The following is a 24,208-nucleotide window of genomic DNA, read 5'->3' as shown; positions in this document are numbered from 1 at the left end:
CCCTCTTCCGACTTGTCGTCTCTGGGCTTTCTTTGTTCTTCTACAAGCTGCGATGCCATTACTTTACTAATCATTGTGTCCAGCAATTTCATTCTTTCTTTTAACATATCTCTCACAGTTTGCAGCTCCGACTTAAATTCTTTGCTTATTTCTTCCATTTCTTTATTAAAGATCAAATTTTTCTATTGTAGTCCTTGCCAAAAGTCTCAGTTTCTCTCACTTTCTCTTTCTTCTGTTTTCTTGTCACAGTCAACCTCCAGCAGTCCCAAAATATTGTATTCTTTTATATTTTATAGTCCCCTCTTGTTTTTTAAACTTCCGGGTTTTTGTTGTATTAATAATCTTTTATTCCATTTCTTCTCTCTTTCAAATGTTTATGCGACCAGTAATTTTCCATAAAAATATAAAAGAGGAAAATCTTTAACCATTAGTTGGTGCTCTATATCACTTTCTTTTCAAAATGCTCTTATTTTTAATTCTCTTTTCCATAGTATTAATGTTAAATTTCATCCATTCCAAATAAGTCCAGCATTTTATCCAATGCCTAATTAATGTCCAATTCTCTATATTAGTCCAAATTTAATCGCTAATTTCATATAATTCTTTTATTTCCGTTTTTTCCTTTACCTTATGTTTTCCTCTTATTCCCAGTTTGCAGCGACCATTCTTCCGAACGAGAATTCTTTCTTTCTGGCTTTTCAAAAAAAAAAGTCTTTTATCCAGTTATATGCCGTTCACCATTTCCACTCTACAGCACAAAACTTAAAAATCCTGGCGACTTCCCATCTTCAGGGCAGCCATTAAACTGTCGCTTCTAGGGGAGTGTACCAAGCCAGGCAGGGGAGATATGGCTCCCCTCCACCCAGCTGGCAGTCTCCCCCTCTTCCCCCACCCCTACAAGGTGGGTCATGGACCACACGATTGCGGTCTCTGGTCCATCTTCGCCAGAAATGCCACCGGAAGTCCTCCAGTACAACTATTTTTGACAAATAGTCCTAAGTCCCTACTGTGATATCAAATAAATCACATAATACCTTTGTAGTTGTGACTATAGATTTTCTTACTGAATTTTCTAGACAATATGAAATAAAAATATATGCCAAATGATATCTATCACAGCTGTAATTTTCATAGGAAAAAATATAGAGAACTGTTGGAAGGAAGGAAGGGAGGAACAAAGATACATAGCTAAGCAGTTATTAAGCAAATCCTGCTTCCCCTATTGATTTTACTTGTCAGAACCCTGCTGGGAAGATTGCAAATCTTCCATAATTGCATGATTATGGGATGCTGCAACTGTTGTATATACTTGTCTGTTGCCCAGCACCTGAATTTGATCAAGTGACTATGGGGATACTGCAATGGTCATAAGCACAAGAACCAGTTGTATGTAACTTTTTTTCAATGACATTGTAACTTCCAATGATCGCTAAACAAATGGTTGCAAGGATTGCCAGCTTACTTTCTTGTAATCCCTTTCTCTCCAATTAATGTAAACATAAACATTAATTCTTTTCTTGCTAATTACCCCAACACCAGAATAATCATTTCAAAGGGCAATAACAATCTGGGTTGAAAATCAGACATTCTTATACCCAATGTGTCTTCCATTTTTCTGAAATGGCAGAACAATAGTTCTAATATGAAATAAAAAATGAAAATAAAGATGACAAATTTAATAAGATTCTGAACAGATAAAGATACAACTCTTTGTAGTAACTGAAGTCCATAGTAATTCACATAATAAAAATGCAAGAAGTCCATATTTAAAAACTTGCTTCAAAATTTCAATTTAACCAGATCAAATGCCTCTTTGGCATCCAACAATCCTATCAATGCCGATTTAAATAATTTTAAATGTATATCCAGAATGTCAGTTAACAATCTAAATAGCGCCCGCTAGGGAATAAAAGCCAATTGTCTGTGATATACAAGCCAGAGAAGGGGTCACTGTTCACAGTTTTGCATCATCAGTTACAAAGAAAGTTGGGTGTCAGCTTGAGGACTTGCAAATTCTAATCCCTGTTTAGGAACAAAACCACCTGGGTAATCTTAGGCTAGTCATTTTCTCTCAGCCCTAGGAAAGAAGCAGTGACAAACCACTTCTGAAAAAACCTTGCCAAAAAAATTACAGGGACTTGTCCATGCAGTGTCTGAGAAACATGATTAACAGAATGAAAAAATATATTAATCCATTATGCTGAAAAATAACTTAGTTGAAAACAATTCTGATGTGGAATTGAAAAGAAACAAAATTACTTCCTCTATTTTTTATTTTTTTTCCCTGCTTCTAGACTTTAGAATGCACATAGTATTTAGAGAAATGAGACTTAACCTCTTTTGCTATATTAAACTAAGAGGGGGGGACTCATCTTTTCACTAAGGTAGGTATTTCTTACAAAAGGGACCATGAAGAACATTATTAAAGAGCCTTTCCTTGTCAAGAAGAGCTGTCAATAAGCACAATCTGGACGGGAACTATATTATTTGTCAAGGGTTTTGCACATTTCTGAACAAAAGATAAGGACAAGAATACCACTACTGATGAGGAAATGCCAAAACCATCCTTTTTCTGTCTCCATAACTCATTACTCTCACATGTCACTTTGCACATTTACTCACATCTAAATAGGCAGGTATTAATTCAACCATTAGAGAAATTTCCTCCTTCTCTTTTGTGCTCATTAACTGGCAGCAAACAAAAGCAGCCAAATTGCAGAGAAGAGCCACAACAACCCAGGTACATTTGGTTGTCCACCTCCAACACTATTGTTTTTACCAAGGTATCCGGGATGGGGGCATTGGAGCATGTGTGCAGGAGAGTGTAATTTGAAACAGAAGACATCCCATGTGTCTAAGAAGCTCTATATCTGTATAAACTAGTATTTTTGAATGAGACCATTTAATTGCTATCACCCACAATAACTTTTTCAAATTTGTTTCCAGGTAGATTTAAGATTATTTCTCTAGTATCTCACTAAAGTGTTATTAAATTATATATAATACATATAACTGAAGCCATCACATCACTTATTCTTGCATGTTTCATTCTCATATTTTTTTGCAGCAGGAATATATTCTGTGTGAAACACCTTGTTTAGATTTATGAGTTTCTTTTCCCCATGAATAGTAACGAAGTACAACAGGAACCTCAAACATCATTTACCTTCAGCAATTGCTCCTAGAACAAGGATGCCTGATTCTTTCACCACCCATTCTGGATGAAAAAGCAGTTCTTTTAGAAGGGGCAAAATATGTGGCAGCAGCTCTTCACGGAATACATTGGCAAGAACATCAAGGGCAGCAGCTGAACATTTCCCTAAAGAAATGTAACATATACATATTTTGTATGGTCTATTATGCTTTCAAAACCTCCCTCCACTTCATTTTGCAGAATTAACCAATTTGCTATTTGTTGAAAATTATGAGGAAATTGTAACAAAGAATAAAATACAAAGGACTTAAAATTAACCTACCATTCTAAACATTGTATGAGAAGGCCTGTTTGTGGTGGCAAAACATTCAGGAGTCTGTTAGCCCATTTTCAGACTACTACATTTTATTAAATGGAAAGAAAAGAGTGCACAAGTATATGCCTTTTAAATATTGTAGTTGGGAAAAGTGCTCCAGATTTTCTGTTGAGTTTAATCCCTTACAGCTTTGCAATCAATATTTTATTTATTATTGATCAGTTACCCATTTCACTAACAACATAAATCTGGGCAGTATACAATGCAACCAACAATTAGAACCCTGTAATCCCTTAATTTGGGGAAGACTCGGGGCATTAACATGAAATATAAATAACATCATGGCACCCAAATCTCATATTCAATGCAACCATGTAATATACCTAACTTCTGACCAATTCTTAAATTAAGCTTAATATACAGGTATATTCATATGTTTTACATTTCAGTTAGAAAAGTGGCATACTTAAGTTCCAGTCAGAAATAGTGTCATCATCATCAAGCTCATCTTCCTCATCTTCCTCATCTTCAATACCATCTTCTTCATGCTGCTGAGCTACTGTTCGTGAACGGTGAAACCGAGGCCTTATATCTTGTTCACTATCTGGAATTGCTTCATCTTCCTCAACATCTCCCTATTATCAAACCAAAGAGCAAACTATAAAGAAAGAAAGGCTTTTCTATGCTATATCAAGTGTTTTTTAAAAAAACTTTTAGATGCTCAGTTAAAACACCAAATGTGTTTAAATTTGCAATGATTAAGTATAAAGTAGCAAATAACTTACAAAATGTTACTAAAAACCACGGATAATTATTAATAATACAATTCTACACTTAAAAGTTACAGGCAAAAATTTGGATAACCTGGGCCATAGTGGCGCAGTGGCTAGAATGTAGTATAGCAGGTTAACACACTGCTCACTCCAGGAGTTTGATCCTGACCGGCTCAAGGTTGATTTAGTCCTCCACCCTTCTGAGGTGAGTAAAATGAGGACCCAAATTGTTGGGGAAATATGCTGACTCTGTAAACCGCTTAGAGAGGGCTGTAAAACACTGTAAAATGGTATATAAGTCCAAGTGCTATTGCTATTATACTTCTGATCATCCCTAAATGAATCAAAATTGGCACAACCTGTATATAGTATATAATTTTGTATTTGTAAGTAACCTTAAATAAAAAACAAGTATGCAATCAAATTGATAGATATTGGTTTCACTTTTTATCACATAGAAGCTGTCTCAGCTTTGGTTCACTCAGGAAGTCATCGAATCATGTATTTTGATCAGAAGTTAATAACTTCTATGTACAACAGTATCTCTTCAAAATATATTGGTATATAAGTGCTAATTTCAACAAAAAGGGATATAGCTCTGTACATGTCACATTTTGCTTGATGTATAGAAATAAAAAAAATTCATAGGTATTGGAGGCAAAGTATAGTTATTCCTACCTTCAGCAGAATGATATCTATTTCTGAATATTTCATACCATTTACAAGGACAGGTATCAACCTACATAGAAAAAAATTAATTAAATTATGGAACATCAATTCCTAAAGTTGTGTAAGCAGGAGTTCACATTCTTTAAAATTTTCAAATATGAATCAAACTCATGCAAATTATTTAAGAGAAAATGCCGAGATAATGTCTGCCCACTTTAATAGTCAAAGATTTGAGCCTGGATTTCTAAGACATGGATTTATTTCAAATCAAATTAAAATTAGCATGTTTTAAAATCATGAACTATCATTTTAGAATATTTGAAATATAAAATATTCCACTGGATGCCATTTCAGGATATTAAAGTTTCTTTGGTTATACATATGCATAGAAACACGTACGTACGTACGTACATACATATACATACATACATATCTCAGCCAAATGAACTATGATTGCACATAGTTGCAGGCCCTGTATTTGCTGCTAATTATTGATAGGTGCAATTCAAAGTGCTAGTTTTAATTTATGTATTCCATGTAAAACTTGGGTATCAGTTGTTTTCAGGATGATTTCTTTCAAATGTAATTTTTCTAATATGTTTTTTGCTGCATAAATTATTAATAAATCGACAATTTTAGAAAAGTGAGGGTACAACAACAGTCTCTTCCTGGGGCCATCTATCAGGTATTCATCCAATGGTTTTCCAATAACTAATAAAGATGGAATTGTCCTGCACGGCTTTCAGAGAAAAAAGGAAATGGATGCTTTGGCTTGATTGTATTTACTGTTATTTTGATTGAGACTTTATTTATACTGTTAACCAACCAGGATACAAACATTTGTTAAATAAATAGGAAAAGAAAATTTGACTCCCTCACAAATATAGCTTCTTTCCTTGGATAAAAGAAGTAATTACATTCAGTTTATACAACACAGAAATTGTTTTAAACAAATGAGAGTTAATTGGTGTGCAGTTGTGTTATACAGTATGGAAAAAGCATAAAGTATTTTCATGGAGAAACAGACATTCCCTTGATTGTACCACATGAAATTTCTCACTGATATTACTGGCTTTTACAACTTTCATAAAAACTATTAGCACACAAAAAAATGTATCAAGTTTGTATGTGTTCCTGGGTAAGTACATAGGTACAACTGCCATCTCAATTTAAATGTTCCAAATAATGACTTTACAAGATTCATGAAACAATTTTAAATGTTTTTAAAGACTGAGTTAAACATGTACACACATTTCAAATAAGCCAATATAATATTAAGGGGAAAATTAACTTACTTTGTAAGATGCCGATACAATACATCTTTACAAATTGGCTGTTCAGCCAAAGTCAACCAGAATTCACAAGCCTCCAAAGCCACATTTTCATCTTGGTCCTGAGTTCTTTGCAGCATGTACTACATATTATGGTAAGAAAGTAAAAAGAAACAGAAACTGGGTACATTTGAAAATACAGTGTAATTAAAACCCTTTCATATAACATTCTATTATCATGTGGATAATTTGGAAAAATTGGTTTTAATGTAACTATAGATCACAGATACTATTCTCTTTATTCTAGCTGCTTAAAATGCAACTCTCCTTTTATCTTATGCAAATTTGTCTTAATCTCCAATTCCTCAACATTTAATAACATTTTTATTTTCAGAATTCTGCCAATTCTCTTAGAAACAAGAATCAGTATTGTTTGTTGTTTTCCTAGACTCCCCCCATTTTATTATTGAATAACCAAATATCGCATGTGCCCTGTACTGTATTGGTAATTTTAAAATATTTATTGTATTACAAACTGATTTTCTTGACTGCCTATTATTATATTACAAAGTTTGAAAAGTGGAATGTTTTGTGCTGGTTCACATATAGGTATTTGTTTCCTCAGTTGTTCACTTTTTAAGCACATAGAGTTTGTGTAATTTCTAACTAAGAATAGTTTTTAAAATTTGCCAGAAAAATTTTGCTGTCACAAACATTGTTTTCATGCACATTTTATTTAAAACTGCAAAGCATGTTCATTTGTTGCAAGTAATTTTATTAATATAATGGGGTTTGTACAGTATTTGATGTCATGTTTTTGTATATAGTTCTCCAAAACATAGTTTTAATTTGGAACCTCACTGTACGATCAGAAAAAACCCACATACTGAAATGTAAATGGATTTTTGGTTGTATTTCAATATAGCAAGTAGAAAAGTTTACCTTAAACACACAATTTAAATGAAATTCTCATCAAACTTAATATAAAGCAACCATCTATTTTCATAATGTTGTCACTAATAATTGGAAACCTAATTGCTGTAGTTACAGAAATGATTGCTGATCACTGCAGGTCATAACTAACTATGGCTTAGCTCACACCAAGATTTCTCTCTGCAATCAAATATGTTAAAAAATAAAGCATGAGACAATGTGCAGGCAATATTTAAATCTGTGTATTCATAGTAACAACTTGTAATGTTTTATATTAAAGTAATCCTTAGACTATGACCACTTTGTTCATCAACAGCTCAAAGTTATGACAGTGCTGAACAAGGGGGACTTATGACCCAATCATCAGAATTCCATTGTCACAACATCCCTGCAGTTACATACTTATGATCCAGGCATTTGATACCCAGCTCAAGTAAGCTGAAGAACAATGGTAATTCTTCAGTTAAACTTATTCCAGAACACAAGACAAAGCAATATCAACAGAAAGCTATGTGTAATTGCTTATTCCTTTAAAAGCAATTCCTCATAATTCATAAACTTTTAGAAAAATCAAATCTAGGCATATAAAGACTTCATTCTATGTCTACTGGAATTTTTGGGAGCTGAAGCAGGGATATATTTAGATCAGACAGTAGCAGACTGAAAAAAAATTATAGTGAGAGATTCACATCAGTCTTAGCTTAAAAATTCTAATATACAATACGAAACAATGGTGAAAGTTCAAGATGAAATGTCTATCCACAGTATGTTTATAGAAATACCTTATAATTCCTAAACAAGCTTTAAAACACCAAGCAAGGTCAATGGTAAATTATAAATAAATGTACACATAGTCTTTGAGTTACGACCATAATAGAACCATTATTCTTAAATAGTGATAGTGGTAGATCAGGTTATTCACCTGACTGGCTCAATTTTGCAACCTTTTTTGCAATGGTCGTTAAGCAAACCAATGATTTGATATGGACCAGTTTTGCCCAAAACACGAAGTAAATTCTGGTTTGTAGCAAATCTGTCATAAAACAGGGCACATAGCCACAGGATGCTGCAAATGACTGCTGGGGTGGTGGTGGTGTCTGACCATCGTAATTTCAAATTTAGGCCATAAGTACCTCCAGTGAAGTCTGTTGTAACTTTGAACAGTCATTAAACTATCACTTATAAGTAGAGAATTACCTCTATGCATAAGAATTGTTTTTATTGCAACTGATGTAGCATCTCATTGAAATTGATTACCTGTGAGTTTGCATTCCCATTCTGTAGAAAGACTTTGTCTTAATCTTAGATGTTTGAGAAATATAGGATCATGTTCTGCATTGAACTTAGAAAGTAGAATTTGGGGAACAGAATGTAAAAGAAAAATAATTTTCCAAATCTGTCTCAGAAAATGGATTCAGTAGGGGAACTTATTTAGTAAAACTCATTTTAGTTTTCCCCCCACATGCCATCACTCTGCTAAACAACTAAATTGTGTTAAACAACTAACTCCCACAACACTGTCAAACTATTTACTAAGACTGTATTACTGTTATTCTTCTCATCCTTCCTATTGCCTATCTCCCTTTCTACTTATGACTATAACCTTGTTGCTTCTATCTTTACAATGTATATTGTTTCATTTAGTTTCCTAGTATGATTTTGATTGCTTATTTAGTATCCTATGATTATCACTAAGTGTTGTATCTTACGATTCGTATAATGATTATGACTATGATCATGATTCATCACTTATATTTGTTATGTATCTGAGAGCTTATGCACCGTAGACAAATTCCTTGTGTGTCCAACCATGCTTGGACAATAAAGAATTCTATTGTTTTATTCTGTCTTATTCTGTTTTATTGTGTTTTATTGTGTTGTGTTGTGTTGTGTTGTATTGTATTGTACTGTATTGTATTGTATTCTATTCTATTTAACCAAAATGAGAAAAACCTTCTTCTTTTTCTTTTATTGCTATTCTTATTGTTTATTCTTGGATTCTAGGATAAAATGTTTTGATGCGGAAGCTGTATAAATTTTACTATTTTGGAATCATCTGAAGTAACGACATACGTCTTTTCCAATGTTTTCTTCTTTTATTTTCTAGGAAATGAGTCACCTTCGCTTTGGAGATTGTTCCTACTCTATATTTTCATTCTATATTATTATTGGGAAAGACTGAAAATAGAGGATCTGATGTCCTAATAAAAATACTCTCCTTTCCTATTTCTGTTTTTGGATTTGTTTTGTTTTTGAAGGGGGTCTTTACAGCTTTTTTTTTCTTTTTGTGTGTGCGTGTGATTTCAGATTGCTGACATGAAAATTCTCTTTTTCCACAAAATATAGCAAATCAGTTTTTTACATGCAGTTTTTTTTTCAGATATCATATTTAGGGTCCTTCCAAGAGTTAACAATATTTATTAAACTGACAATATAAACCTAAAGCTGCATCTTTAACAAGAAACTAATTTTTACATAATAAATTTCCTTGTTTCTTTAAATTTGTTCACTGTTCATCTCGCTGGCAATGGGGAGAGGATTAAAAGTATTGCTACTAAGGTGTACAAAATTATCTGCAAATATTTGGAATAAATTATATAAATACTGCATTTTAAGAAAATATTGGTTACGGATTTTAAAGAATATGGCATATACTTCTAATGAACTTAAGATGATCTTTAGTTAACAAAACATATTTATTGGACATCCCAGATAATGTCTGAAGTAGTCAACTTCATTATACTGGAAGAAGAAAATGATGGACACGTCACTTGCTATGGGACTGCTTCACTATCATCCTATTTTGATTTCTTATTTTTTATTTCCATATTTGTTAGTATGGTTTTGGGAAAAAAAAGATGTGAATGTGATTTTGAATGATGTAGTAGAAAGAACCAGTAGGAAGAACTATGGATTTACTGATTACAGTTTATAGCAAATAAGAATATTATTTTATGATGGAAAGATAAGGGCAGATTGGATTTATAATATTAAATTAGTTTTAGTAATTAGTAGTTATATTACTGTCCGTTTATGAAATGACTTTGTGATCAACAGTGTTTGAAAAATGACTGATTTTGTGTGTGTGTGTGTGTGTGTGTGTGTGTGTATTTGTATACTTTTGTGCTGTATACTAAAGCAATACACACAGACACATGCATGTGCTCTTAAGAGAAAATAGACAAATGTAAGGAAAATATTAAGAAATAATTCTGAATGCCAGATTTGATTTTCAAGCATTTTGATATATTTAATAATGGAAAAGTTGCATCTGCCAAAAATCTCTATTTCAAAGAACGTTATCATCTTAAAACATTTCATTAAATAAATGCAAAATGTTACCTCAACAATACTAATCATATGAGGAAGTAAACGGTCCATTCTAACTTCCAGCAGCATTACCAGAGCCCGACAAACATTTTTACGTACTTCAGACTCCTCATCCCCAGCCAATGCAAACAGATTCTGTTAAAGGAGAATCAAAAACTAGAAATGTTTAATAGATAAAGATAGATAGATAGATAGATAGATAGAAAGAAAAATAGATAGATAGATAAACTATGAACTAAAATTTATATTACCAGCTTTCAGTGGTCTACATTATTTGGAAAAAATGATGGACTTAAAAGAGTTTTCTAGACCTCACTGTCATAGAACAATATTCACTCTATTAATTCAACAATGCAGACATTTTATTGGATTATAAACATAACAAAATCTAAACCATGAATAAAGTTTTCTCAGCTTAGATACTTAACTTAGATAAGACAGAACTGTATCAATTTATATAGGAAGCTGTCTCTTCTAATGCTTAACATCATTCAGATCAGCTAATTACAAATAAAAGTGATTGCTATGTATTGCAGAAACATTTACAAGCCAAGTTATACCAATCAATTCTGCCAGGGCAGAGAATAGTAAGTTTAAAAGTAGACAAAGTGATGTTATTACCTTTATTACCCTCATCAACCAGACACCAGCATAGATGTAAGTCAGAGAAATAGATACTATTTAGACCATTTATTTGGCTAGACATTAATAAAAAGTCAGAAAATTTTGCCCTAGAAATGTCTGACAAACAACTCAATTATTAACTGAAAGAAAATTCTAAATTGAGTTAGAAAAAAGCTGAGAAAAAAGCTGAGTTACTGGCTCAGCTTTTTAAAGTATTTTTGTAATTGTTACCACACTTTATCAAGGAAAAAAAAAGAAATATTACTGTCCACTTTCTCTCTCTTCAATCCAAATGGGACTATTTTGAAGCAATGGAAAATGGCATTCAGAAAAAGAGAAATACATCATAATTATCCACAAGATGTCCAAATATGAATCACACACCTCAATAAATCCATCGATGTGCAGCATAAGGGCTTGAGTTCTACTGATGATAAACTGATTGACACAAGCAACTGCATGGGACCTATTAACATAAGGTAAAAAAAATTATATATTACTGTAAAAAGCTGAAGGAATAAATTTGCCACTACCTAGAATTAAACTCAACATCAATCTCTTTGCAAAGGGAAAAAATAACTTGCTATTTAATATTATGAATAAAGCATATGGGTATATTGCATATCTTGAAGTTTCAGAAATGTCAAAAACAGTCTATATTAGTTATATAGGTAGTTTTCACACAATGATCATTTGTTCAGTGGCCAAACTTATGGTCGTGCTGAATGAGGGAGTTGCAACCAATCCCTGAAGTTACAACTATTGCAGCAACCTGTGGCCATGTGATTAAAATCTGGGCACTTGTACAGTCTCTTACAACTGTAGGTCCTCTTAAACTTCCCCACCCCCTATCTTCTTGCTCCATCTAGGCTCTTTCAATACCCTGCACTTCATGGCCCCTGCCATCCTAGCTGACCTTCGCAGTCTTCTCGCTCCTATTGCCGACAAGCATGCCTGGCCCTTCATAAGGCAGCTGCTGCCTCACAAAGAGCCAGGGCAAGCATGCCTTGTCAGCAGAGGCATTGGGCTGGGGCTGCAGCTCTGCACTACTTTGTTGGGACAGGCTAGCGCTTCCTGAATCAGCTGCACCCACCATGCTGCTAAGCTGGCCTGAGGTGGCTGAGGCTTCCAGGGATGGCTGCGGCTTTGTACTGTGGCTCAGGGGTTTTTTTTTGCAGCCCCAGAACTACAGTGAGCCAAGAAGCCTGAGTTGCAGAGTGGCAAACGACACCACAGCCACGAAATTCTGGTGCTGTTTGCTGCCCTATAAGGCAGGGTGCAGGGCAGCCAAAAATGCACCGGGGGGGGGGGTGGAATAGGCAGCTGAGGCGAGTAGAAGATAGGCAGTCCTTATCTTAGAAGAAACTGAAGCTCAGGCGTTGGGAGGGATTAAGCCTGCAATGGCTTGGACTGTAGTTTGTCCTCAGGTAATGACCAATGGAATTCAACTAACAACAGCAATGAAAATTCCTGGAGTTGTGGTTGCTAAGTGACGCAATTATCTAATGTCATACTTCTATCTTATTTCTGTATTAAACTGATATGCTTAACGATGGAAATACCAAGCCTAATTACTGTTGTAGCTCAAGGACTACTTGTAGTTTTATAGCCATACTGTTATTAGGAGAGCACCTCTATATTAGACTTACTTAGTAGAAGAAACTCTAGTTGGATACCTTCATTTTTATGAAGTATTTATTGGTCTCTAAGGGCTAGTAAAATGGTAAGTGCTGTCATCTAAAGCAGGGGTCGCCAACCTTTTGGACCTCAGGGACCACCAAACTCATAATTTTAAATCCCGGGGACCACTAATATGAATTTTGACTAACGGTGGCTTGCTGATGTTGGTGGGAGAAAGAGAGAGAGAATCTGATGTAACATCTCTCTTCTCTCCCTCCCTCCCCGCCTTCTCATACACACACATACACACACACACACACACAGAGGCAGGGGTGAGATTCAAATTTCTTAACGACCGGTTCTGTGGGCGTGGCCTAATTTGTAGGTGTGGCTTGGCCATTTGACTGGCTGGGCATGGCTTGTATGTAAATATTATAAATATTTCTGTAAATATTGATTTTTTTTATAAAAAAGAGCAACTTTTACCCAAAATCAGGCAAAGCAGGCAGGCAGATTGAGTGGTTCACAGAATCAGAGATCTGTGAGATCAGCTACCCGAGCTTGTCACATAAAATTTGCTTGCAAGCAAACTCATAAAATTTACTAGCAAGAAAACTCACAAAATTAACTCACAAGACACTATGTATGTAAATATTGAATTTTTTATTAAAAAGAGTAACTTTTACCCAAAATCAGGCAAAGCAGGCAGGCAGATTGAGTGGCTCACAGATTCACTTAGAGATCTGTGTTTCTGCCATTGGCTAGCTGAGTCTGCACTGCTTCAGTCCTAAGGAAGATCTAAAGATTAACTAGAAAGCATTTCCTGCTTTCTAGCTAATCTAAATCTTCCGGCACAGCAGAACAGTTGATGGTTGGAAAAAGGAAAAATAGCAACTTAGCAGACAAGTTTGCCAGGTAAGGTGTGAGTGGGCAGGGAGGGCAGGCCATGTGGGTTCCCGTGTAGCCTGGATTAATTGCTTTGCGGGGTGCTCTGGGGGTGACATTTTTCTGCAGACCAAAATTTTCTCGTGGACCACTAGTTGGTGATCGTTGATATAAAGTTCAAGATATACGGATTGATAATATCCAGAATGCAAAATTTAGACACCTTTCAGATGAACAGGTGAACAGAATAACTTGTGGCACATGAACTAATACAATGAAATGACTTTTCAAGGCCTCAACCTAGATTAAAATAAGTCAGATTATGCAAAGAAAATAACGCTGCTATGAAAAATGTATAGTTACTATTGGGGCTTTGGATGCAATTCAAAGTGCTGATTGCCATCTAAAAAGCTCTGCATGACACAGGGCATGGATATTTCAAGGATTACCTGTCTCCAATTGTCTCTGCCCATTTGGTAAGATCCAACAGGGTAGGCATTCAGGTCCGATCTATTTTAAAAATGTCATCTAATGGAGCACAGGAGGATCCTTTTTCTGTTGTGGAGTCTGCCCTCTTAGAATACTTCTTTCCTGCAAAGTCTACATAGCCTTATGCTGGTCTGCCTTCAAAAGATCCTTGAAGACCCTGCTTATTCCAAAGGCCTTTCAGCCCATTATTTGGTTTGCTTGGCCTGGCCATTTCTATTTGTGATTTAATTGATTCCTATTATTTTTACAACCTTTGTAAATTACCCAGCATTGTGTATAAATAGATTATTGCAATTTCAGCAGTACACTCATGTTAGCTATCTTTAAAATGCTTCCCTGAAAACTTTTGAAAGAATTGACTAAAGAACTTTATTTCTTACCTTATTTTTGGACTGCTATGTTTGAAGAATTGTAGAAACTTAGGGATCATGATATTAAGGGGACGATCTAAAGCATCACTGTCTAAGATTTCAGCTGAATCTTCACAGATCTTCTGAAGAGCTCCAAATGCACCCTACAAAATAATTTGTTGTCTTTTTTGATATTTATATAATGACATCAGATCCATCATTACTTTCTCACTGCAGGCTGAATTTCAAATACAGCAGACATCTTATTTAATGGAAAGATTTCTATAGCTACCCCTCTTAAAACAGAATTCTAAACAGCTGAAAACAACAATAAAACCAAGAAACAATAAAACTATAAATCCAAAAGAAAAAGGCACGTATCCATCTCACTTGGATTCCTCCAACAAAATCATCCACAGGTTCCCAACCTACCTGACCCCAATCCCTAGGGGAAGAACAAGCCCTCTTCAGACTTCCAAAAGATTAAAAGGGTGAGGATTACCAGATCCCCAGCTGAAGGATGATCCACAGAGCAGGGAAAAGATCTAGGTCAGATGGCGACATTTAAGTGAAAAGGACACCCACCCTATCAGACAGGGTGAGGCCAGCAGACACTCACAGAAAAGAGCAGTCTTGCAAATAACCTGTCCTCAATGTCATGTAGGGCAGGGGTCCCCAACCCTGACCTACAGCCCACTACCAGACCTTGAGCCTTTTGGAACCAGACCATGGAAGTGGTGGAGCCGCGGACACACACTCTTGCCCATCTGTAGCACAAAACCATCTCATTCCTCCCACCTTGGGCTGGTCCACAAAGTGGGAAAAGTTGGGGGAATTCTGATGTAGTGTTTTAAAGTGACAAGCAGCTCCTGGAAAGAAATTGTGAGCTAGTGAAGTCTGTATTACATCAAGATAATATGGGTAAACTGAAGGTGACCAACAGTATGTATGCATGCTATCATATGATGAACCAATGTAACTTTCAAGTGATCTTCAAGGGCAGAATAGGCGAGTATGTCTTTATTGTTGCAACAATATGCTTTCTTTAGTTAATCAGCTAAGATCTCCCCTAACTGCAGAAAATGTCCTAGAAAAGGCAACATTTTTCAATTACAAAAGGATGAAACAATAGTTTCTTTAGCACAGTTTTTACAATATTTTACAACAATGCAATGGTATTAGTAAGTTTTCTTTTATATATTTTGTATTTTATTTTTTGAAGCCGGTCATTATCGTGTGTGTGTGTGACTTTAAGTGTCAACCCTAACTTTAATTCCTTTAGTATTATTAATTTTATGGAGATTTTTAGGACTTTGGGGAGCTTTTATTTCCCTTCTTATTTTGAAGCCTCTCTGGTATCGGAACACAGCACCAGGCCCTAATCTAGCTGGGCTCTCCCTGCTAATACAGCTTATTTCCTTCAATAAGAATTGTTAGAAAATTAACCAAAAAGTCAAAATTAGCTTAATAATATGTGGAACATTATGACCCCATTTGCGAAGAAACTGCCTATGATTTAATTCCCATCATACATTTCCATTAACAGGTGGATATATTACTTATATATATATATATATAAGTATATATATAAGGATACTCTATTACTTTTCAAAGAAGAGTAATATTGTTGCTGGAGGAAAAAAAATAGCAACAAGGTTCATGACAGAATCTAAGAAAATCTTCCCATATCCATGGTAAAAGATCACTGAGAGCCAAGTTGGTCTAGTTCAGGAGTCTTCAAACTTGACAGTTTTAAGACTTGTGGACTTCCACTCCCAGAATTCCGCCTCCAGTCACGTTAGCTCAGGAATTCTGGGAGTGGAAATCCACAAGTCTTAAACTTGCCAAGTTTGAAGATCCTTTGTCTAGTTGATAAGGCACCAGGCTAGAAACTGGAAAACAGTGAGTTCTTACTCCTGCTTCATGCATGAAAGCTGGCTGGTGACTTTGAGTCAGTCACTCTTTCTCAGCCTAACCCACCTCACAGTTCCAGGTAGAAAAAAATAAAAGTAGTAAAAATAATAATTAGCACACTGTTGACATATTTCAAATAAAAAGACAAGTTTAATTAGAAAAAGCAAACTCTAACCTCACAAGTATTGTAGTCTTCAGAATCAAGCAGGCTACAAAGCTTTGGTAAAAGTTCAGGCCAGTTCTGCAATTCTCCTTTTGAGGCAATGGTTGTAATCAAGATACCTTGAATTTGTTTGAGGAAATTTTAAAAAGTTATTGATAATAAGTTGCTTTAATTTAACAATATAAAAATTAATACATAAATAAGAATGGCCAACAGAAAAGATTTAAAAACTTTTATCTCTTTAAGTGACTAGATAAAGCAGTCTGTTTGTAAAGAAGTATATACACACATACATTTTAAACATAAATATAGGCTGATATTCAAGCTGAGTGGAAAGCTAATCTGCAAAAAAATGTCCTTGTACTCTTCTCAGATTTCTTGAAGCCATAAAACATTAGTTTAACAGTAGACAAGTCGATGACATATGCAATTCTATTTATACAATTAGAATATACGCTTAAGGAAGGGAATGGGAAAATCTGCTCAAATGGCTGAAGGTAAGAACCAAAGGCAGTTCTTTGGTGATCAACTTTCACTCTTCAAATATATCAAGTCTCCAATTCTACTATCCCTAATAGAGCTGATTTAATACAACAGCATCTGAATGGTCAACAATTGCCTTTCTCAACTACTGATAAGTAGAGATACTCGAATTCTATATTCTGGAGGTAGAAACCATTATGACAATGAAATAAGTAAAATAACTTCTGTTTGTGCAACAGGGATTTCCTTGTTGTTATTCCCACAGGCACATCCAAATTTGTTCCAAAATACCTCTCACTTTCCCCAAAGATTTGGGAATTTGTAGATTTAGGAGGAATGTTGTTGCTCATTTAGGACAAGAATGGAGAACTTGTGGTTTTCATTTATTGGAAACTAAAACTTTCTTATTATCAGTAAGGCTGGAAGGCACCAAGTTGAAATATTATAAAGGGAAAAAAGGATTTTGTATGAAAACCACAGCATAAACCCCAAGGTAGCAACACTAAAGCTAATCATGGCATCTATGTTTGTAACAAGTCCTTTCCTATGCTTTCACATATTTCTTTCAAGGCTCTTCTATGTTCAAATCATATTCCCTGAAGCAGAACAGTGATCCTGTGTCAAGTAAATGCAAAAGTAAAACTTTTTAATACTGAAGATATTTTAAAATTTAAAATATTATTTCTGATAATATGCATGAGGAATTCATATTGTCATGTTATCCCACATCTAAAAGAGTTAAAATAATCATCTACACTTTTATCATGAAACAAAGTAAAAGCAGAAGACTTGGAATACATTTGTTGGAAATAAATATTGAATAAACACATGATTATATGTACTAGTATAATAGCCATCTAACATATCTATATCTGAACCAATCAATTACCCACACAAGTTTTTGAAAAAAAGAAAAAGATCCAGTCCTTTAGAACACATTTAAAAACTGTTTACATTTCTATGTTACAATTTGTTTATTTAGCATAAAGAAACAGTATATAAATAAATATTCATGACTCACCTACAGTGGCTCTGATTAGTGGAGAGGAATCACCAATATTGTTTAAGCACTCACTTTTAATGAAATCAGTTACTCCATTAGGAAAGTTGTGAAAGTGAGCTTTGACATTATTCTTCAAAATAAGACCACTTAGTGATCTTGTTGGTTCATCTGCAATAAGTTTTAAAGAAAAATCATTTAACCTATGTATTTCATATACCTACTTAGGAGCAAGCACAATTCAAATCATGAAATGATTTTTGAACACACACACACAAACACACACACTATTTAATATTACAATATAATATTAAATTGTATGACTCCATAGATATATTAGTTGGCCAGTATTTCCCAAGACTATGTCTATGGAGATTCTTAGTCATCCAGGTCATGTCCCAAAGATGCTTTTTAAGAGGCAATTGGACTTTCTGTTTTTTCTTTGAAGACATTTTGCTTTTTATCCAAGCTTCTTGGAAGATTCACAAAGTTTGGATGACAAGCAAAATGTCTTCAAAGAAAATGAGAAAGTCCAACTGCCTCTTAAAAAAGCACCTTTGGGACTCCCAATATTATGTTAATAGAGGAACCTGATAGGAAAATCTATGACCTCTGAAATTATTATACCAAATAAGCTAGTTAGAAAATTTATTTTTAAAAATAGAACACTTTGTCTTGCAAAGTACGTTCTGCTTTATCAACGACAGCATTCATACTACCAAGCACATACACCCAGTTTTCTGTGGCAGTTTTCACAAAAGAATGGATATACTTTTACTACAGTATATCCTGAAAAAAATGCTCTATTTAGAATTTGAGACATAGGTAACATTTTGAGCTTGAAATGGATTAATCCATTCTTGTTAGGATTGTTCAAAATTATATTCCAACCTATAGTTGAAGTTCCAAATGTTTCCAGAATGATTGCAATGAGTATTTTAAGCTCCAATTCAACATTATGCATACTACACTGATTTTTTTAATACAATTTCAATTTTCAACCATATACAACACAAAAATAATTAAATATCAATTTACCAGATCTTGATGGACTATCTTCAAATGGAATGGACCATTTTTATTCAATTTTATTTTTTACTATATCATGCAAATTATTTCATAGATTCATCACACAAATTATGTAAAATGGGACAAATGACATTTTTATATTGGCATTATCAAGTGATATGAATACATAGATTCAATGTCATTTAATGTACATAATCCAATTTAATGTATAATTAAACTTATTTTAGACAGACTGAACAATACATTTATTTTTGAAAATGTGCATAAGTGAAAAATTTATTTTTAAAGAAAGTAGAGCATAATTCATCCTATTCATGTTAAATTACAGTAAACCCAAAATGGGCATGAAGTAGTTAGTTGACACTGATAACTTATCCATAAACCAATTTCAGAAGATAAAATGTTTAGCATACTATTTTAAAGACGTGGTCATGGAAGGATATTTTAGCAATTATTAGAATGTTGGTTGGTACTGTCCAATATATGTATTATATTATTCAAAACAGATTTATTTGAAAATAAATTCCATTTATTTCTGAGCAATTGTTTTTGTTCACAGAATAAAGAAAAATATTTTAGTAGAATCTAGTCTGGTGAACTAAACAATCAGTGAAGTTTTGATGAATAAAGTACTCAGGGACCTTTGAAATTCTGACCTAATTAATCTACAGTTATGTAATTACTGGGTACAATTAACATAAAACTCACCTTCAGTTTTTAGCTTTGTAAGAACAAATATCAGGTAGTTGTTGAAGTCTGGATACTGATTGAGTTGTTCCAGTTTCTAAAGTTTTGTTAAAGGTATTTCATGGAAGATATGAAACACTGCAAAATTCTATTAAATATGAGTGAAACTAATTTGTTTTTTTTTTCAAACCCACTACTGGAAATTCAACAATCTAATTACCAACTAAATTTAATCAGGATCATAGCCATTAAATAGAAAGCTAATTCAAAATAGATCACATATATTCTTGTTAAATGACTGGTATTTTTTATCCCAAAACTATTAGTAACACTAATCCAAGCAGAATGCAAAAAGCATCCTGCATCTTCTTTTTCCTATGAAGACTTATCTTTATAATTAATAATAGCAATAGCACTTAATACTGCTCCATAGTTCTTTACAGTACTTTCTAAGCAGTTTGAAAATGTCAGCATATTATCCCCAACAATTTGGGTCCTCATTTTACCGACCTGGGAAAGATGGAAGGCTGAATCTACCTAAAGCCAGTCAGGATCAAACTTCAGGCTATGGACAGAGTTAGCCTTTAATACCACATTCTAACCCACTTTGCCTTTAGGAATTCAATGTAGTATATGTAACTTTTTCCCCGCCTGCAGTAACAATCCTCTGAGATAGATTAGGTTGAGGTAAGCAGTAGTTTTCATGGATCAGACTTAAGACTAGAACCAGGGACTCCCCACTGACAATTCCATGCCTTAACCACTACCACACAGCAGCTTTACTGGATGCACATAAAATCCTTTTCAATTACTTCTCCTATTTAAGATGGCAGATATATTCAGGGAACTTTCAAGCAGAATGAGATTTAATATAAATGATATCAATCTATCTCCTGTATTATTTTCAAATGTTAGTAGTAACATGTAACAGACTGATTCTTAATTGCCTCCTGGTACAGACACTGGTAAAGCTTGAGGAATTCTATAAATATGTTAATAAAATTTACGTTTTGTTTACATTCCATAATGTTCATATACTGAATTATATTATAGCTGTGCCCTATGTACACCTACTCAATAATCAGATTAAGTGCAGATAGATATTTGCAATAGGCTACATTCTACTTCTATTATCATAGCTGTATTCAGCAAGGCTAGGTAAATGTCTAAAATTACTATCTGAAATTAAAAAACAAAGCAAGCTAGAGTCTTTTACATAAAGTCTAATTTGGTAAAATCCTGTACTAACTTAAATGCTGTGATTCTATACAGCCTTATAGAGGTGAGCATTCAAATGAAGTTACTTTGGAGAAAACATCACTGTGTGTATTGATGACATACATAGATGATTGCAATATTTTCTGACCCATGTCACCAGAAAGAAAAGGAATTGCTTTTTCTTACAAAACAGCAGTTTAGTATATTGAACAATAGCATATCAAACATCTCTTTAAAAACAGTTTGAGTTTAAATACTGAAGTACCTTGGTTTTACTCATCTACAAATAATACACACACACACACAGAGGATTACAAAATATAATAGACAGATTCCATTAATATGCTAAACCCAAACCAAGCAAATCACACTATGACTTACTATAGTGTATAAATCCAGCATGTGGATAAAAACAGGTAGAGTATATGTATTCTATGACAGTAAGCTGCAGACAATAAAATGTCATTTTTTTCCATTGATAAGCAACTCAGAATATAGAAATAAGCTGCTCTACATAAAAGGAGAAAAACAGTCTAGCAAATAAGTTGGATTCAAGACAAGTCTAGTATAAAATATTTGAGGTCTGGGTTTTAATAACAGAAAGTATCCTGACAGAAGATTTATTGAGAGCATCGTTTGCTATATGGCCTACCAGGCCCTTGCTATATTAAATAATTTAGGAATAGAATATGCTTTGTCAACATATCTACCAGTCATAGGTTTTTTTTTAAACAGAGGGCATATTACATGTAACATATTCCAAACTATTTCTAGGATATAGAAATAGTCCTCAACTTAAGAATGTAATGAAACCCAGAATTACTGTTATAAGTTATGATGGTTTCTAAGTTGAGGCACCCCCGCAACTGACCCGATTTTTATGACCTTTTTTGAAGCAATCCTTAAGCAAACCCTCTGGTCCTTATGCAAAAATTGCAGTCGTTCAATGAATCAACACATTCCTATGGACATGTGACAATAGCCTCCACGTATCCTCCCCCATTGTTTGCTTCCCATTCATTCATCTTTTTCACTAGTTATATTGATGTATTTTCTTGTTTTTATTCATTGTTCTATTATTTTACTTTGGCTTTGTTTAAACTTCCTTTTTATTTCATGTTTTTATTTTATTGTTGTAAGCCACCTAGGGTAGTCTTAAGGTAACATAGGTGGCAATTTAATATTATAATAATAAAACATCCATTTAAACAAAATTTAGCTATGTAGGTAATTTTTTTCTTACAACCACAATTGGAATAAGAATTTCTATTGCTAGGAAAGATGGTTTTAAGTGAGTCACATCTGATTTTTCAAATTTCTGCCATAGTTGTTAAGCAAATCGCTGTAGTTACTAAGTGAATCATTCAGTCATTAAATGATTCTTGCTTTCCCCACTGGCTTGTCGGAAGCCTGCTGGGAAGGTTACAAATGATGATGTAATGATCACATAATGAAGCAGTATATAAGTCTAAGTGCTATTGCTATCCTGGGATAGTGCAACTGTTGGCAAACTGCTTGTTGCCAAGCATCCAAATTTTGATCACATGACCATGGGGGAGGCTGCAATGGTCCTAAGTGTGAAAAATGATCATAAGGTGTTTTTTTTCAATGCCTTTGTAACTTTGAATTGTCCCTAAACAAATGGTTTTAGGTTGAGCATTACCTATATAAAACAGTAAATATAAAACTGCTAAGAAAGATTCCTTTTCAAGAAATATGTTAAGATGATTAAATTAAAAAGTAAAAAACAGTACTTTACCCAACAAGAAAATCTACTATCTGTGTTGTACTTTACATAAAATAAGACAATTGTCTTATTTAGGAAATCTAAAAAAAATTATGGCCATGTAACACTTTCAAAAGAAATGACATAGGACTGCAAATAAATTGTTTTTCTTTGTATCTTTAAAGCAGCCCTGTCTTTTTCAAAGTTGTTTTAACAGCTCTCCCAGCTTTCTTCATATGGTTATGCAGGCACATGCATTTTGATACACGTACTGTAAAGCATCTCTTTTGAATCTTTGCAAAATCCTATTAAATTTGTATTCCCATCAACAACCTATGGAATATATGCTAGAAAAGCAAAATGGTAAATAGTCATACCATATGATATGGGAGAATCACTATATGGTATTTTTATACTTTTGCATTTTCCTGTGCATTAACTATCTTATAATTTACACTTAAATTTCATTTAAACTACTACTTTAGGCTATGAGATTATTCAAATGGAATTTCATTTAGCAGGAGTAAAAACTAAGAATTCAAAGTTTCCTGAATTAGCATTAAATCTTTTCTAAAATTAAACTACCTGGCTTTAAAAAATACATGCACAAACAAAATGCACAGTAATTACTGATACAGGCATTTACTATCTAGTCTGTACCAAAATTTGTACCTCACTGAGCAGCAAAAACAATTTAGATCCTAAAATTCTACATACACAAGCACACTCATAGCACTCACCAACATGTAAAAAACTACAAGTTTGAAACAAAAAAACAGCAAGCTTCTTTGATAAGAATATTTTCAGCATTACCAATGATAAAATCTATGCAGTTACTATTTTCTACATACAGAAACTTAACACTTCACTCACTTCTCTACTGCCTTCAGAGATCCAATGCACCAAAAGAAAACAATTTAAAAAGCCTAACAGTTTGTTTATTATTTTCCTTATCCTGAATATGACCCAGTATGAAATTGAGGGGCCAACAAGAACTTCAGGTGGCTAAGAATGATATACGGCAAAATGTCCCGACAGAAAGAGATAGCCAAGGGTACAAAAGACTTATTCGGCCAGGTTTTTTTTAAATGATCGACAAAGGATCATTCGAGAGAAAAGGAGTCGGTTGGGATTTTCCGTAAGGAATTTAATGGCACAGAGGGCCGGATCTACCGCTCCACTAAGACGAGCTTGAGACACAGGCCGATAGATAGCGGTCGAGAGCGAGCCTGGGAAAGCGACCGACACCGGAGCTGATAAAGGCGGGCCAAGCCTTGGAAAGAAAAGCGGGGTTTGGCGCCAGACTCGCAACAGGTGCTGGGCCTGGGCGCAGGGAGGGGGAGGCAGAGCGATGGCTTTGCTGCCGCTGCCGCCGCCGCCGCCGCCGCCGCCAGGCTTCCTTCGCGATTCAAAGCCCGCGCCAGGCCAGGCGGGGGCTGGGCCTGGATCACCGCTACGGTCGGTCGCCTTAGCGGAGGCCCAGAGGCGTTATTCTCTCCAGGGCATTAAGGAGGCGAAACCCTCCTCTCCCTCATTCAGACACGACAAAGCGGAGCGGACCGCTTTGCCTTAAG

The 24,208-nt window shown here is 34.4% G+C and overlaps 1 protein-coding gene across 3 annotated transcripts in view; it reads right to left on the bottom strand.

The window, feature by feature from the left end:
* Nucleotides 1-24,208, bottom strand: part of TNPO1 (transportin 1) — a 50,770-nt gene that overhangs the window by 25,975 nt on the left and 587 nt on the right. For all 3 annotated transcript variants that reach the window (XR_015742285.1, XM_087927136.1, XM_026718177.2), the window contains exons 3-12: nucleotides 19,712-19,787; nucleotides 17,996-18,145; nucleotides 16,504-16,610; nucleotides 14,445-14,578; nucleotides 11,455-11,536; nucleotides 10,459-10,581; nucleotides 6,208-6,326; nucleotides 4,922-4,982; nucleotides 3,937-4,105; nucleotides 3,167-3,319 (exon numbers count right to left, since the gene is read on the bottom strand). Coding sequence is in view for 2 of the 3 variants with exons in the window: in XM_087927136.1 (XP_087783262.1) it covers nucleotides 3,167-3,319; nucleotides 3,937-4,105; nucleotides 4,922-4,982; nucleotides 6,208-6,326; nucleotides 10,459-10,581; nucleotides 11,455-11,536; nucleotides 14,445-14,578; nucleotides 16,504-16,610; nucleotides 17,996-18,145; nucleotides 19,712-19,787 (1,174 nt within the window). In the remaining variant the exon portion in view is untranslated. The remainder of the gene's footprint in view (nucleotides 1-3,166; nucleotides 3,320-3,936; nucleotides 4,106-4,921; nucleotides 4,983-6,207; nucleotides 6,327-10,458; nucleotides 10,582-11,454; nucleotides 11,537-14,444; nucleotides 14,579-16,503; nucleotides 16,611-17,995; nucleotides 18,146-19,711; nucleotides 19,788-24,208) is intronic.

The sequence above is a fragment of the Pseudonaja textilis genome, chromosome 2, assembly GCF_049901715.1.
Source record: "Pseudonaja textilis isolate UNSWEBS1 chromosome 2, rPseTex1.2, whole genome shotgun sequence".
Taxonomy (NCBI): domain Eukaryota; kingdom Metazoa; phylum Chordata; class Lepidosauria; order Squamata; family Elapidae; genus Pseudonaja; species Pseudonaja textilis.
This window is presented reverse-complemented; position numbering and strand designations above follow the sequence as displayed.